Source organism: Rhinolophus sinicus, linkage group LG04, assembly GCF_036562045.2.
Source record: "Rhinolophus sinicus isolate RSC01 linkage group LG04, ASM3656204v1, whole genome shotgun sequence".
Classification (NCBI taxonomy): Eukaryota; Metazoa; Chordata; class Mammalia; order Chiroptera; family Rhinolophidae; genus Rhinolophus; species Rhinolophus sinicus.
The window spans coordinates 107845504-107863127 of NC_133754.1; the positions used below are offsets into that span (position 1 = coordinate 107845504).

The following is a 17624-nucleotide window of genomic DNA, read 5'->3' on the forward strand; positions in this document are numbered from 1 at the left end:
GCATCACCAAGGTGGTGCACATGCATGGATTTTACTATACCACTTTGGTCTCAGATTTGACCCTTTGGGGCAGGGTTCATCACAGAAAAGATGGCGCCCTCCTGTAGTCTACACATGAGGAAGGCTCCACACAGGGATAATGGCTATTGTCCCTCCAGCCCTCACCTGGAAGCCACACCACTCAATCTTTCTCCATATGTCTCTGGCGCTCCTCAAGTTGCCACCTCTCCACCGGGTGAGTGTTTGGAAGTGAGTCTGTGTGCCAGTCCTTTAAGAGGGCATCTGGCTTTCTGGCCACCTTCTGTCTCACTGGGATGGACAGACAGAGCCCTCACTGATTTTCACTGCCAGATGTTGTGGGAACTCCTCTTCCCAGCATAGGACCCCTGGGCTGGGGAGCCTGGTGTGCAGCTGGGACCCCTCCTTCATCATGAGGGACCTCTACCATCGAGGTGTCCTTCCTGGTGTTCAACCACTATCTAGGCTTGAGGTCAGCCTGTTTCATATCTCTGCCCCTCCTACCAGTCTCGATGTGGCCTCTTCTTTATAGCCTTAGTTATAGGAGTTCTGTTCAGCTAGTGTTCAGATGATTCTTGAGGTTGTTTGGTCTATAATTTATTTGTAATTTGGGTGTGATCCTGGGATGCAGTAGGCATAGTGTTTACCTAATCTGTCACTTTAGACCCGAAAACTCCATGTCTTAATTACTCACCTTTTGCTTTGTATTTTCCAATTATTTAAATATTAAGGAATTCTTACGTCAATATGTGCAGCCTAGAGTTTGAGGTTATTTGATAAGTTTCTTATTTTTAAAATCAAATTGAATAAATAATCTTATGAAGTAAATTTTTGACTGTTGTACTTTTATGTGTTTTTCATTCATCTTTCTTTGAACCTTTGTTGTCCATTCACTGGTGCCCTTTCAAAGAACAGGAACAGAAGATCCAGTTTCTTTTCATTCCTGCATAATGGATGCTAAGTTTCTATCTAATAATTTTCATAAAAGGCACAAAGTTTATCTTTACTTTTCTTTCAGTGCCTAAGGCTTTTATGCTTTGTATTTCTGACAAACAGAATTCTAAACAAGCCAAGGCCTACATCAGGTTAAAACCATTGTTGGGCCCAATGAAACCTCATGAATTAAACCCAAAGAGTCTTTGACGTTTCAAAAAAGAACTATTTAATGCTACAGTTTTCCTTTACCATTTTCTTGCCTTATGTGAAAATGCTCACATTTCAGTTTGTAAGAGAACTAATGAAGGGTTGAATATATTTGGAAGAAACCTAATATATCTTTATAGGTAACATCTATTCATAGCACTTAGTAACCAAGAACATTAGGATAAAGAATGGAGAACATTAAGTCAATAAATAGTTTTGTGGAATCACTTATTCTTTTTCTGCTTATCTTGCTTTTCTTGAGATCACAAACCTCAAAACCATACAAAATACACTGTAGTATCTTACTATTTCTGTTACTGTAGGAACAAAATAAAACTAAATCCAGTAGTCACAAGGAAAATGTCCTGAAACTGGAACTTTAAATAAGAAAAGGTCAAACCACTAAGTGCTTGACTTCTCTAGTCATGAGAGAGACATCAAGAAGCAAGGGGTACCATGGTCCTGGACAAGCTCAGGTCAGGAGATGCTCATTCATTCATTGAGAAGTTGGCCCCAAGTCCCTATGGTACAATGGCAGAGGGTCACTTATCGATGACCTGATTTGGGACAGAGAATGCATGTGGACAGTGAATGTTTACTGTTAAGTTAATGAAATATATCCATTACTATTGAAGAACTGGGCAGTTTAAGTACCTCTGAGGATTACAGGAAAATTGTCACTTTGTGTCACTGTACCAAAATGGGTCATCAGGTGAGACTTTATTACAAAGTGATCATAGGTTTCCTGGCCTGCTAATGCTTCATACAAGAACCCTTCGGGGATTCTAAACATAATTTAATATTCTCTAATTGTATGGTGCAAAGATACTATTGAATAGCACAAGATTCCATAAAAGGGAATTAATTAAGGCTTCGCTTTCCACTGCCCTTAATAGCAGGCACCAAAAGTCTGCATACAATACACATTAGTGAAACTGCTATTGGAAGACTGAGAGAAGAAGGAGAGAGAGACAGAGAGCGAGAGCGAGAGCGAGAGCGAGAGAGAGAGAGAGAGAGAGAGAGAGAGATACCTAAATCACAGAGTTGTTGTAGGACATATAAAAATGCTGCTATTTTGTAGGCAGACCCTCTCACGGTAAGAAAGCCACACTCTGAGACTGCCAGGCCAAAACAGAATACAGACTCCATGTGGTCACAGAGTCCTGCTTTAGGCCTCTGCCCCATCATAATTACTGACGTCTCCTCTATTCACTTAAGTGTCTTGGTTTGGACAATATTATATGGTCACTTTACCTGTAATAGCAAGGCATACTAGTCAGTTTTTATGGTAAGGCTTTGCAACAAAATTTGTTGACTGTATAATGATAAGATAATTGGGAACTTGCAATTGAACCTCTATCAGCAGAAACAGTGAAGGGGAGGAGTGTCTCAGAACATGGGGTATTGATTTCATTGAAGAATCAAGTATCATTGATTGACTTTTAACTAGAGGACTCAGGAATACTTACTTTATTAGTCTCAATATTGCTACAGAGCATGGATTGGATAAAGAGAATTTCCTTGTCAACGTCATACATATTCTGGTACTGACAGACATTAATTAAGAAGATAATTCAACCAACAGAGACACTGACACAGACTGCTCTTGGGATTGGATAAAATAACCCTGACACTGAAGTTTTCAGGATGGAGCTTTTACTTAAGCTGCAGCTATCCTGCCCCATTTTACCCAGAGCAGAGCTGGAAAGTCCAGTGGCCCACAGAAATAGTGGGACTGTGAACAAGGGAGTCCTGACCTGGCATAAAACTTGTGCATATAAGAAACCTATTGAGGACCAGAATTCCATGCCCCTGGCCCTAGACCTGCCTCTTCTGTTTTTTCTTGAGTAAAAATAATATCCACCTTTTTCTTTAACCTCAGTAAATCAAAGTGTTTTGGTTTTGTTTGTTTGTTTTAGCCTTGTGAAGGCATTACTTGAGTTTTTTAAATGCTATACTTTCTTTTCCTAGGGAAAAAAGTTGCTGTTATGTTGGTGTAAGATGTACACTTGATTAAGTTAGTTTGAATCAGTAGCTGAAATTGTTCTGTAGAAATCAACCGGGTATTTACAGCTATGCATATAGAAGTCACTCTAAATTTATACTTTAGTTGGAAATGAAGTGCTGTGATTACAATTGCTCACACTATTTTTGCCACTCGGTGCCAAAACATGATTACAACAGCAAAACAGGAAAGCTGTTATGAAAAAAAGTCACTTGCTCTCTCATGAGATGCTTGAACTTTGTAATTCCACTTATCGTAGGGATGCTATTTCTCATTGGAAACTACATTAACAAAACAGTTTCCCTGCACATCAACAAAATTTGATGAAAACACATTAGAAAGGCCTATCCTGCCTTTTCAATGCATTGCTCCAGACCTCTGGGGTCCTTCCACAGATGACAGTGGAGCCTGAGGCTGGATCTAGGTGCACAGCCAATGTGACTGCTGTGTGCTCTCGGGCATTCATTCAACTTAATAACTGGAACACGCCACTGAAACTACAGGACATGACTGTTGTTTCACTAAATTGACCAAACATATTAGGAAAGTCAGATAGTTTGTGCATAAGTAAAGTTTAAAAATTATTGACAAGATAACTCTTACCAGCTATACAAGAATATTTATAACATTTTTATAGTTATAAATGTTACAAAAAAAGAACTGGGAACAATCAAAATGTTCATCAAGAGCAAAATGAGATGGTGGAATAGAGAAGCAAAACATGGTATAATGTGCATCAAACACCATGCAACAGTGAAAATTAATTAACTAGCTATACATATTCACACTCACATGGCTGGATCTCAAAAGCTAATGCAGAACCAAAAAAAGCAAGTCACAAAGAATGCATCAATATTACCCACTTTATGAAGTTAAAAGTGAGGCAACACAAAACAATACACATCGTTTTAAAGTTACCTACATAGATAGATTTTTTAAAAAGGCAGAGTAATACTTAACTGAGAGCCTGGAGAAACAAGGGAAACTTCACAGGTATAGTCTTGTTGAATTTTTGGAGACAATGGATGAGCCCATATAAGTGCTTTTAAGCAACATTAGCAGGATTTTAAAAATATATGCCTATGATCTGTTTCAGAGTAACAATGGATTCATACCACATCAGCATGTAAATATTTATGGGAAGTACTTTCTCTTATGTGGCTGTGCATTGTACATTCTAAACATGTAGACTGTTCAGATATGAAAGATGATTCTGTGACTTGAAAAGTATTTTTTACTGCTTAATGCAAATTAAAAAGTAGTTTATTTTGTATCATTAAATAATATAGCAAGCGTTTTTCTTTCTATCCCTTTTAGTGCTTCAAAAACTTTTACCTTTTAAATTGTGGCTCTTGGATAAATTATTTATTTAGTTTTGAAGCAATTTGTTCCTCTGCAGCACTGTAAAATCCATCATAAGTGTAAAAGTTTAAAAAAATATCTGGGTCAGAAATGCACCATATTTAGGGAGCAAGGATAGTCAGTAATCCGATCTGTTAATATGTGTTGCCTGCCGGGCTCCACCTCTCAGTGATGGTTGCTTGAGACGACTTGAAAGCTCAAACACCTTGATTCATGGTTTGTGTGCTTGTTGTCAATTCTTAGGAAGGATTTCACACTTTTTTATTGGGCCATTGAGCTGTCTCCACCAGGATTCCAAACTTATTTTAGAAAAAAACAGCTATAAAGTACATAAGAGGAATAATATCAAGGACTTGAGCCGAGATTAGAAATAAGTCTGCCAATTACCACTCTAAGCTTCCTGTAGCACAGGCTTTCTCACTTGAATGCCCCAGGGATGGAGACTCATTCCTGTCATGGAGCTTCCCTCCTGGGCTGAGTGGGTCCTGAGGAGACAGGATAAAGGCCCACTGAGCATGCAAACCCTGCCTGTACTGCAATCCCGCGGAGACAGCCTGGTGGCCTTGGTCAAATGCAAAAAGAAGCAATGTGTGAGCTGTTACCAGCCATTAAATCAATCTCTCCCTCTGTTGTAACTAATACTGCTCTTCTGTACAGACAGTGGGAATAGAATGTTTCTTAAACTTTAAAGTGCAACAGACCATCTGGGACCTTGGAGAGATGCAGATTCTGGTCCAGGAAGTCGGGGAGGCTGTATCTGCATTTCTCCCAAGCTTCCAGCTGGTGCTGGAGTTGCTGGCTCATGGAGCGCACTCGGAGGAGCCAGGCTCCAGGCAGAAAAAGAGCCAACAGACGAAAGAAGAACACACAGGTGCAGCAACAAAATTAGCAGATTCACTCTAGTGAAAGGTTATAAGGGTCACTTGGGATTAGGGCCATTCCCTGTAGCAAAGTAGTAAAGGAAGGAAACAGAGAACGTGACCCTGAATGTTCCTGCACAGAATCACCTGCAGGGCATTAAGACACCTATTGCATAGGCCTCAGGACCAGTTAAATCAGGATCTGTGGGGACGAGCCCATGTGACTGCAGTGTGCAGCCTAATTGAAAAGAAGTCCCAAATTTAAAACTGATCTTGTATTTTATGTATGTTCCAACAAGGCCACCTTAATAGACTTGCACTTTAGGCCCCAGTATCATCTTTGTCCACTCAACATTCCCATTGATTATAACTGAAAAAGAAAAATAATTCTTCAGTTTTCATTTTCATTTAAAACTTCCAGTTGCTTGAGAAGTTAGGAGCTGGAATGATAAAGAAGGTTTGATTACCAATAGAGTCCATTCTTTTCACTTACCCCCCAAATAATAGTTGTCGCCCAGATCAATCTGCCCACTCAGGGAATGGGCCATGGAGGCAGCTGCACCGTCCACCATCACATTCAGGTGACTCCCTTTAGCAGATAAGGACACAGAATGCCACTGCCCATCATTCAATCCAGCACCTGGAGGTGAACAAAATGGGTGAGAAGAGATTCCCATAGACCCTACTGATGCCTCTAAACAGTAAGTGCTTGAAAAGAGTATGGTGCAGATCACTGGACCACCTGCCAAGGATGATCTGACCTGCAGTTCATCACCCAGGTCATCCAGCTGACTGGGGCAAGGGAGCACACACAGGTGCTGAGCACAGGTGCAGCCTCAGAGAGCTAGGGAGGGGCTTAGGACAGAGGTGGGCTTGGCCGGGGGGTCTAAGGGGGCCATAAGGTGATGCTGGTCATTTTTATCTAGGAGGATCATGCTGCCTCTGTCAACTCGGACAAGGGGCTTGTTGTGTAATTGTGTGGTTGCTGAGGGTCTTTGCGTCTGACCCACCAGTTATGGCCTGGCCTATCTGGTTTTTGTTATATTCTAACAAAAGTTATTATGTTCAGTTGAGAATGTTATGGCTTTCATACCCCGCCCCCAGGGCTGCATTTTGCTTTCTCATCAGTCAATTAAGTCTGAAAAGTTCAGATAGAAAAGAAAGGAAGAAGAAAACAAAGAAAGAAATCAGAAGAGAAGGGGTGAAGAGGAAACAAGAGTGCATAGTCCAAACATTCTGCCTCAGAAAGGGCAGCGTTATTTTCTTCTAGTCCTAGGGCCTCAAGAGAATAGAATCTCCATGACTGACCTTGAGCAATTCTGACATAATAAAATATTTCCAATTACATGGCACATTTCAGTCTCACATAATTAATTAATATTTGGGGATGTTGAGAAGTACAGATATTTTCCAAAATTGTGTTATAAAAATAAAAACTTTGCCTAACTTTTGTGTATTGTCATTCTCTATAGCAATCTTAGTAGACTACTTAGAAAAAAAATATATCATCAGCCTTTAAAAATAACAAATTAAGTAGCAATAAAACATGAAAATCCATTGAACAAAATATAAAGTTAAAAAAGCATTATTACATTAAAATGTGTGTGTATGTGTGCACATACTCAAGCACTGTATAAAATGTGAAAAGACTGGCAGAAAATAATCTTAAATATTAGCTCTAATTTTTGGATTAGGCAATTGTATTTGTTTTCATTTTCTGTATTTTCCAAATTTTATTCAGTGTACTCCAGTTATTGCTATATTATTATTTTTAATACTAGTATTAGTCCCTCCTAAAGCAGTCACTGTCTTTTGAATCCCTGTGAATATATGTTTTTTTCTTAAAGTGATGGAGTTGGAAACGGTCACATAATTGAATTATTGACTTACTACCAAACGTTGCCTGACTCCAGTGTCTCCTACAGACTCAGCTCCCTCCCTCTCTTTCTCTAGATCTACCGACCCATCAAGTATAAAGAGTTATTTCATGTGAGAACTTGCAGAAAGCACTCCAGAAGACCTCCTTGAATTTGTAATAAATGTCATTTGTCTATGTAATAAAAAAATTGTTTTTAGTAAAATTTGTTCTTCTAATTTAAAAATAAAATTCCTGCATTTATATTCATTTTCTAAATGTATCCCTTATAATTCTCATCCTTTGCTTTTCTTTGATGTGCTTTCAACTCTTCCCATTTCTGATAAAAGGACAGCCTGTTTTCCAGGCAACACTACGGTCAAAGAATGATGGAGAACAGACAGTAGATTTGTGTTTGATTTGTGGTACCAGTAAGATGCTACAGCCCTCCAGCCCCTCAGGGTGGGACACTGCAATGGTGCGAACTGGTCTGGGAAAAATAATAACTAAAAGTTATTGAGTTATTATGATCGACTGTACTGTGTTAAGGATATGCATTGTGTCACTGGATTCTCACCATAACTCATATTAGTGTTATTTTAAAAAGGAGGCTGCCACGGGAGAACAAGAGAGCTGCCCATTGAAGACCAGCAGCTGGCACCCTGCAGGGGGGCAGTTCTGTCACTCATCGCCCACCTGCTCAAGTCAAGTAATGTATGCTAACAGCAGAGGACAATGACCATGGCAGTAGAGACAGTTTGGAAAAGGGTGGTATTGTGTCATTTCTTACATAAACAGACCACAAGTGAAGACGCACACTCATTGTCTCTTCTTCTGTGGCTCTCACTTCTCCTCTGTTTCTACATCCTCCTCTCTTGGCCCAGCCCCATGAACACACATACACATTTCTCAATCTCTTCAGAAATATGTTGAGGTAACTATTATGAAAAATTATCTAAAACCTGGAAATAGGCTAAAAGATGTCCAGTCTATCCTGTACATGGTTTGATACTTGATACAAGGTTTAAAATGGAAAAAAGAATCCTATCTGTATTATTTTTCATCTTTTTTAAACATACAAAAGATCCCTCCTCAAATGCTACTAGAAGATGCAGCAACTATCAAGAGAAATTCACCACTGGTTTGCTTCTGAAAAGTAACACATTGCTCTGTAAAAGCTTTAACATGATGCAGTAAGACATTTGTGTAATGTGTAATGTCTCTGTGCCAGCTACAAAAAAAATTCAATGATTAATCTGCATGTGAGTTGGGAGGAGGGGTGGTATGTACACACATGTAACAAAAATAAAAAAGATTTCCCTTTTAGTTTATATTACATGTAAACTGTAAATTTACACAAACCCAGATTTAGGCAATTTACTGAATCCTAGCTAACAGTATCAGCTCAGGTCATTTGCTGAAGTCTACAAGGAAAGTCAGCACACTGGTGGTAAGACTGTTTTGATTTATATAAGGATAGGAAAATTTAAGTTTCATTCGAAGCTTTTCAGTCCAAGACTGATAACCGTAGGTCAAACAAGATTTTTCTTCCACATTCAATATTCATGGAATGACATGCCATGGTCTGCTTGGGTTTAGATTTTTATCAATTTCAAATGCAAAATAGTCCCCAAAGTTCATAGATAACATGACTCTAGAAGTGAGTCTAGAAATACATGGGTCCTACTTTGAAGACTGGAGCAGAAAGTCCACCTATAGTCATAAGAAGCTTATCAAAAACAAGTAGCCTAAGGGATGCAGAAGCTCTGAGAGAAGAGGGAAAATTTTTAACTTAAAATATTTTGAAAACTAATGTGTTCAAAGATACATTATACTGGTTCAAAGGCAGTTAAAAGAAATCTATTTTCTCAAGACACTTAGGATTAGACTAATCTCTTCCAGTATTTCAATTTCACCTCTAGCTACTAACTAGCAATTTACAAACAGGTTTTTTTTTTAATTTGTTGATAATTATACTTCGATGTATCTATACTGTCACACTGACACACACAACAGCCTGGAATTCCCCATTTTAAAGGAAAAGGAGTCTAATTCCCTCTAGTAGAATTATGAATATCTTACTGATTCAGTCATTCATTTATTTTAGAGGTACAGTCATGGCAAATGCCTATGTATTATCTCGGAAAGTATTATGAGTACTTTTATTACCTGCTGTGACGTCCCTCGCTGAATGTCCAGGCTGGGAGAGACTCAGTTTGAGCTTTCCATCATTAAGAACAAGGGTGAGAGCCCCCGACCCATGTTGAAACTGACTGGTCAGCAATGGTCCTGCTCTGTTCCACGTTCGAAATTGGAAAGTGACAGACACTTTGTCCTTTCCGGAGGTGCGTGGCAGAGCCAAGTAACTCCTGGAGCTCAGAAAAGTCACGGGGACGGTTTGAGGGTATGAACACGAGAAGGACACATTTCCCTGTGAATACAGTGAAAGAGGCTTTAGGAAGGCGCAGTGAGGATGCTTCTATTTCTTTAACAACAGATTTTACAGGATGTACAGATTTTTTTATCAACCTCCTAGCAAACTAGGACTTTAAGAACAGTCTTCCCCATCCAACTTAAATCCAAGTTTACCATATAGGTCCGTCAAACCAAAGCACTGTTTCAACTGGGTAAGTCTGTTTCTGAGTCTTATGGGGAATTTTCATTGTCTCCATTTCTCAGCATTTGCAATAGAACCTGGAGCCAAACCTTTGCCAGGCTAGTGCTGGGCATGGGACACAATGGATGAGACTGTTTTCTTCCCTCCAGGTGTTGATGTTTTCATCCACTGTGAAGGTTGGCCCGAGGACCATCTACTCCAAGAACTTTCCAGAGCTTGCCTTGGTTATGTAAATGTGATTATAAGTGTGCCACTCAGGTGACGGATACATCTTACTCTAGGTGGGAGGTGTGCGTTTGCATGTCTGCAGAAAACAATGTGGCCAGGCTGGGCGTCTCCAAAGCAGGCTGGCCATCTCCCTGAAGCTCTCACAGGCTGCATTTCCCTGGGCGGTCACCCAGCCTAAGGTCTGACCTGCCTAGCAGGCATGTTTTACTTTTCCTATAACTCTGTCTTAAAAAAATACTTTTTATGCCTAGATTATCTCTATTGCTCCAGGAGCAAACTTATTTTTAATCACAGGGTTTGGATGAAAAGAACTTAATGAAATTCCAATTAAGCTTCCAATCCCTGGGATTGGAAATTTTTCATAAAATTCTTATGGAAGAATACATGCCCAATCATTGCCTTTCCTCTCCAAAATATATTAACTTACCAGAGACCAATGCATACTATAAAGTCACTGTAATCAAGTCATGTGCTATTCGTATAGGAACAGACACATCAGCGGAACAGAATAATGAACCCAAAAAAAGATCTGAGAATATATGTACAGCTAGTATGTAAGACAGTTATGATTCAATTGTGTGGGAAAAATTTTAGGTTAGTTACTAAATAATGTAGAAACAAACAGGTATCCATAAAGCAGAATAGAAAAAAATGAGGCTTATAATATATTACATAAAGAATAAATTCCAGACAATAAAAAACTTACTTTTTTTAAAATTTAAGAATAAATAAATAAGTAAAAACAATTTAAAAATTCTTACAGGAAATTCATAATACCATATATAGACTCTAGGGTTTTAGAGACATTCTAAAGCAAGACTGAATATTACAAGGCTATAGAGAAATACATAGACATATTGACTCCATACAAATAAAAACACATCATAAATTTGATATAAAATTGATAAATCTGAAAGAACCTTGGAACCACAAGTGACAAAGGTTATCTATCAAATATAAAACTCTCTTATAAATTGACAAAAAGTTTTAAAAAATAGGCAAAATAACAAGAATGAATAATTACCAGGAAAGCAAACCCAAATGTACAACAAACATGTGAAAAGATTATTTAATTCACCAGGAATCACATAAACATGAAGTAACAATGAGATATTAGTTCATGTCTATTGATCTGTTAAGAGTCTAAGAAATGTACAACACGTATGACAGGCTAAGATGTGATAGAAGGGCTCTGTCACACATTGCTGGTGGAAAGTGCCATGTTACAGCTTTCGGGAAAGTAATCCAACAACATTTATTAAAATTTAAAACTGTATAAAACTTCCAACTAAGAAATTCTACTCCTGGAACTTTATCCCATCAAAATAAAAGCCCCAGTGTCTGAAAACACTTGTGCAACTATTGCTTGGAGTGATATAAAGCAGAGATAAAGTAAATGCCTTGAGTAGGAAAGGACTAGAGAAATAATAGCACACTTTTATAATGGAGTGTGGCACAGCCATTCTCACGTGGAACTATACCTGAGAACTGGAAAGAGTTTCCACGAGGTATTGCTGTGTCAGAAAATCAACATGAAGAAAAGCTTATATAAAACAATCCCATTTTTGTAAATGATACCAAATGTGGAGGCATACAGATTCATAAATGTGTGTGCGTATGAGGCTACCAATCTATAGAAGATTTGGTTATTATGGACCAAACATAGAAGCAGAAATGCTAGCTTAGTAACACGAGGGCTTGGTGGGAGGACCTGCCATTCTGCGGGGAGAGAAGAGAAGAGAAAGATGGAAGAGAAAAGCAATCAGAATAAATACACAGGCTTAAAAAGTCTTTAGGTGATAGCACTTTAACATCTTTGTAAAATTATGCGTTTCCATACATATATAAAAATTAAATCAATCATGAACTAAAAAGTACATACAATGTGTACCTTCCCACTTTTAGAACAGATATTTCACAACTGAGTCAATCAAACAAATTGTAGCTCCCTTTTCTCTTCAACTCTCATTTAGACTTTCTTACCATGATGAGGATCTGTGGTTTGTGTTTCTTGGACAAGTCAATGATATCCACTCCGTTATAACAGAGATTTTCAAAGCAGCCATGAAAATTTTTATGTGGGAATGCCACTGATTTTCCATGTCCAGGAATCCCTCCAAAGCTGATCTTAGAAAGAAAAAAATGACATAAATAATGTTGTTTAATGATTTTCTGATCACCTGCTTAAAACATTTCTGATTAGCAAGTATAATTATCGCAAATCTATCTGGCATTATTTTACATTATCATGTCCATTTCAAAGGAAGTTTGAGATGCAGATTTATCAACATTTTATTTACTATACTTAAATAAATAGTAAAATATCCTTCTTACAATTTGCTAGTCATATGGCTCTGTCATCTTTTTTGATTGGGAACATTACATCTTTATTTCCATAATAACTCTCCACTGTGAGACAATGTATCCTACTGCGATGATATCCTACTTTCTAAACCTTTTTAGCACCCAGAATTTAGGGTCCTGGCCTTTGTCATGACTCTGATAGGTTAGAATAATAAAGCAACTGATAATCTCATTCAAGATGAGGCTCACCAGCTGGTCTCCTCTGCTGAAGCCACTTACACCAAATGAATGCTGAAATCACGTGCTTTGCTCTGACAGATGTGCTGAGCAGGACTGGCAGAAAAATGCTGTATATGAGCGTAAGTTAGGTATATGTGAGCAACGTGCTGCAGGGATTGTTAGGCCTTTAAAATCCCCAAGAAATGGTATTTTGAGTTGTGTGCATTTGGCTCTATAAACTGATTACTTCTCCAAGTTATCCTAGATCACTAATTCTGTTTCGGATTGCCCTAAAACACAAAGAAATCTCCAAGGTAACTTCATAGACCAACATCAGACATAATGCAGAAGAGCTGTCCAAACAAATGCATTTTATAATGCTGCTGATTGTGTTGATAGCTCTTCATGTACAGATTTTCTGACTTTACTGACTACTTATCTCATGTGAAGATTAACATCTGTAAGGGATAAAACGTCTCAATAGTACGTGCATGTATGTCCCACAGTGTGATCATCACCCATGGTGAATATTTCACCAGATTTCTGAATTCCTAGGAAGCAGTATCTCTGTATGTAGCAGTATTTTCCCTAGAAGGTTATATTGCATTTAAATGATAAAACCTGTAACACATAAAAAGCAATTTTCACACCTCATAATCAAGATCCAAGTAGCTGGACTCTCCCTTTGCCTGGAAGCGATGAGTGTGCCTGTCCACAGTGAAGCTGACATGCGTGTTGAGGATTTCAATGAGGACATGGTGCCAATGCTGGTCATCCAGCAAGCTGCCCAGGGTGAGGGTCACGCTGGCGTCAGGGGAGGGCAGGTTAGCATTGCCTGAGGAGAGGGGAAAAGGAAATGACCACCCAGTTCAATGTCATGATTGCTCGTTCTCACACCAGTGCCACTTTCCTCACATCCTTTTATCCCAAGAACTGGTCAGCTGGTTTTATCTTAATCTGAAATACAATCTTCTTTAGATTGCAAGTAATTTCTTCTATCTTATTTTCTTTTATTATTGCTTCCCAATTTTTCATTTTCCTTAAAGATACTTTCTTCCCAGGACCTCATTAATAGTACTACCTCAAAAACTTACAATGATCCACCCTTGTCTTTAGGATGTTATCAGGTTATTTACTGAGAACCTCCTGCTGGTCTTATACAATAATCAGGCTATAAAACTTTTTACATAAAAGCACATTCAAGGCATATACATGCTGCTTTTAGCACAGCTCCACTGTAGGGGACCATGTTTCCTTTGGTTTACACCTATTGCTCCAGAGTAATTATTTACAGGGCCTCCGTTGTTATTCAAAAGTGTTCTGGTTTCAGGATAAATTAACTACTTAACTGTGAAAAAATTAAGTATACATAGAAACTTACATCTAAATAATCATATTTTAAAAAACATCTCCTTGTAGTTTTTACCTGAATTAAGTAATAAGATGAGTTTTCCTTTAACTAACTCCAGTGTGATGCGTTTGCCATTTTGTCCTTCTCTGTGGAGTAGAATCCCACCATTCTGCCTGGTTTTAAATTTCAAAGAAAAAACATCTTTTGTTGGACTCATGGTGTTCTGATTGAATATGTACAGCAAGGAACTTTTTCCATCAAAATTAACCATCTCAGATCCTACAGTGAAAGACATTAAAAGATTATCTAAGTATAATATATTAGCACACTGAAATGTGTAAGTCGACCCACACATACAAGTATGTGTACATAGTACAGCTCTGGTTTGTTTCACGGGGGGGGGGGGGGGGGGGGGGAGAACGCTACTGCTGATTTTCTCCTGACACTGGAAATTGATATACCTAAACTTCACTCTTTGCCTATTATGACATTGTCCCCAAAATGTATCATCTAGAAATATTTCTGTTGGGTAATTCCAATTGCTCCCATCTTTGTATTGGCCTATTCTCATCCTGTAAAAAAGGAAGATCAGGAGGGAAGGTTGAAGTCATTCTCCCCTGAATGAAGTCTCCATGCATATTTTATAATCATTCAACATTACTGACTTTTTTTGAAAGGTTAGAATGGGTCTCACACCCTGGTAAGAAGTAAAATATCAGTGTCACTCAAGGTAAATGACTTAATTGTTTGTGAACCAGTGGTTTTGACTTTTAACAATTCACATGAGCAGTCACTTTAGTGTGCTGTTGCCTGGTCATAAGACTCACATATACACACTAGATTTACTAAATACCACTTTAAACTCATAATAAAGGGTCTCTAGTAAACTGGAATGTATTTTTCTCAACACGTTGGCCCTGTGACAGCACAAAAGGGCACATCTGTTATGTGCTACTCCTTAAGAGATGGTAACAGTCATTCCACTGCAGCACGTCATCACCATGATGCTGCCATTTTGTCTCAACTTCTGACAGTGTCTGATTTTTCCAACTATCAAGGTCACTTGCGTTCAGTTTATATGAAAAAGCTGTATTTTATCATTAATGTAAAAAGAAGTAAGTCAAACCAACTGAAGACAGAACAAGAGATATGCAAAGGAATTCATATTGCCCAGAAAAATCTCCTATTTTTCTTTTTTTATTAAATTTATTGAGGTGACAATTGTTAGTAAAATTACATAGATTTCAGGTGTACAATTCTGTATTACATCATCTATAAATCCCATTGTGTGTTCATCACCCAGACTCAGTTCTCCTTCCATCACCATATATTCGATCCCCCTTACCCTCATCTCCCACCCCCCACCCCCCACCCCCCTTACCCTCTGGCAACCACTGAAAAGTGAAAAATCTCCTATTTTTCACTTTTCACAAGTAAAATGAAAATACATAATTGTCCCTTAAAAAATACATTTATGTAATAAATGAAGGTGCAAGAAAAAGCCAATAATGTCTGAAGCTGATGTCTTTTATTTACTTTATTTAATGACACAAAAGTTGTGGCTAATGTATACTTGGACCTGCATTTTATTCAGATTAACCAAAATATTTACAGTACACCTTTTATGTTCAAAACTCAAAAGAATTATCCATTTTATGTAGATAACTTTTGAAAGTTTGAAAGTTTGATTCACACGCATAGTGGAAAATACATAAGCACTGTATTATACCTAAACACACGTAAACTAAACAATTACTCTTCATTGCATAGTTAAATAAATGCAGCTGATAAAAATATTACTGTCAAATTCAAATGTCTTTAGAATATTAGATGACAACAAACTAATAAAAGCTTGATAATGAAGAATTTAAATGCTTTCGTATTTTCACAGTGTAGTTTGTCAGTTACTGAAAGGCAATGATAATAATTAAGGCTTATTTTTGCAGCTATCTATTAAGAATTTTTTTGTCCCGTAAATGATTTTGCCAGGATTATTTTAATCAAAGCACTTCTGTCCTCATTTTCCCTGTTGCCACTATTGTTGTGTAATAGTAATATTGATGCTCTGGACATCGGAACCTCCCGAAGGAGTGTCTGTTAAACACAGACTTGGGCCCCAATCCAGAGTTTCTGACTCAGCAGGTCTGGGGTGGAATCTGAAAATATACATTTCTAATGAGTTCTCTACTGATTTTGACCCTGCTGATCTGATGACCATATTTTGAGAACCAATGCTCTAAAGAGCTTAAATTACATTTCCTGGAACATTCCCCTCAGGCAAAATGGAGTAGTGAAAAATTTATTGGGTAATAGAAACACAAAAAAATGGCCTTAAAACTCTTTGTCCTAATGTTTTGACCTTCTCTCTAATGAGATCACTAACACTCATACCTAGAACAATTAACCACACGTTAATCATCAAATTATATCTTAGGACACAGATTCAACATGCATTTTGATAGATTTTTTTTTTTAAGACTATGAGTTCACTGAATTATAATATAGATAGGTAGCCAACTGAGTAAGACAAACTACTTAAAAATAATGTATTTTGCAGTAGTCTTCTTAGCAGTTTAACTAAAATCTTAAATGATAATAAACTTAAGCTCAATGTGGGAGTTAATAAAAGACAGATAAAACTCAGGAATTGTTTTTAGAAGTCTGGAATATTGGAGTGCTGCTTCTCTTCATCTGAAATTATCCATATCATTCTGCAGCCTGTTATGATATAGCCCCACAGGCTAATTTTTAAGGTTCCTCAAAAAACAAGCATAAAAAAAAAACAAGGACTAGGTGGCAGAGAGCACATGTACCCAAAAGACTGGAATACCTGTTGGCTGGCCCTTGAGAGAAAATGTGTGCTGGCCCCGCTCTGCAGTCACCAGCCATGGTTACTATGCCTGGTTCTATTGTTTAGTGGTGGCTGTGATAAGAACCAGCTCACAACCAGACATTTTGCAATCCTTCTTTGATTTAAAAAATCAAAACCCTTATTTTATATAGGAAACCACAAATTTGATCATTTCTGCTGACCTGCCTATTGCATAATTCAATATATTTCATTTGTGGCTATTCAATATATATTTTACAAGGTAAAATATAGGACAATAATTTGGGTCCTGGTTACATAGTTCTGTGTATAATACAAAAAATTGTTTTTTATATAAACGGTCTTCCATAGCTTCAAATTCTGTTTTGGCAAGGATTTTGCTTTGGCATAATAGTTTTGTTATTAAAAGACCATTTCCCCCCATCTCCTCCCCACTTGACCTAATTTCCTTTCATTCCACAAGTAAGCTCTATTTTCATTAGATACTGATGTAGCACCTACTATGCGTCACACACTGTGCTGGATGCTGGGACAGAACAGACAGGACAGACATGGGCTGGCCCTCTGGGAACTGATAGTACTCCCTCACTTTCTCAGTTCTACTATCATGAAAGAACGCATTGCACTAAGAGCATCCTAGAGTCTTATGTGGGTTGCTAAGGAAACTACAGTGACAAGGAAACAGCTTACAGCTAAGGATGGAAGAAGGAGGACATGGAAGAACTCTTCTCTGGTGAAAGTGTTTGGAAAGCAAGAATGCAATCCAGGTACCATACTAATCACATAATACACTTCACTTAAAATTTACAAATAGGCATCTGAAAGTGGTTGA

General features: G+C 37.9%; 1 protein-coding gene across 2 annotated transcripts in view; it reads right to left on the bottom strand.

Annotated features, from left to right (window-relative positions):
- LOC109437996 (contactin-associated protein-like 3) overlaps positions 1-17624 on the bottom strand; it is a 194336-nt gene that overhangs the window by 74522 nt on the left and 102190 nt on the right. For both annotated transcript variants that reach the window (XM_019717554.2, XM_019717553.2), the window contains exons 5-9: positions 14038-14241; positions 13262-13446; positions 12072-12215; positions 9413-9674; positions 5882-6028 (exon numbers count right to left, since the gene is read on the bottom strand). In XM_019717554.2, the coding sequence (XP_019573113.2) occupies positions 5882-6028; positions 9413-9674; positions 12072-12215; positions 13262-13446; positions 14038-14241 (942 nt within the window). The remainder of the gene's footprint in view (positions 1-5881; positions 6029-9412; positions 9675-12071; positions 12216-13261; positions 13447-14037; positions 14242-17624) is intronic.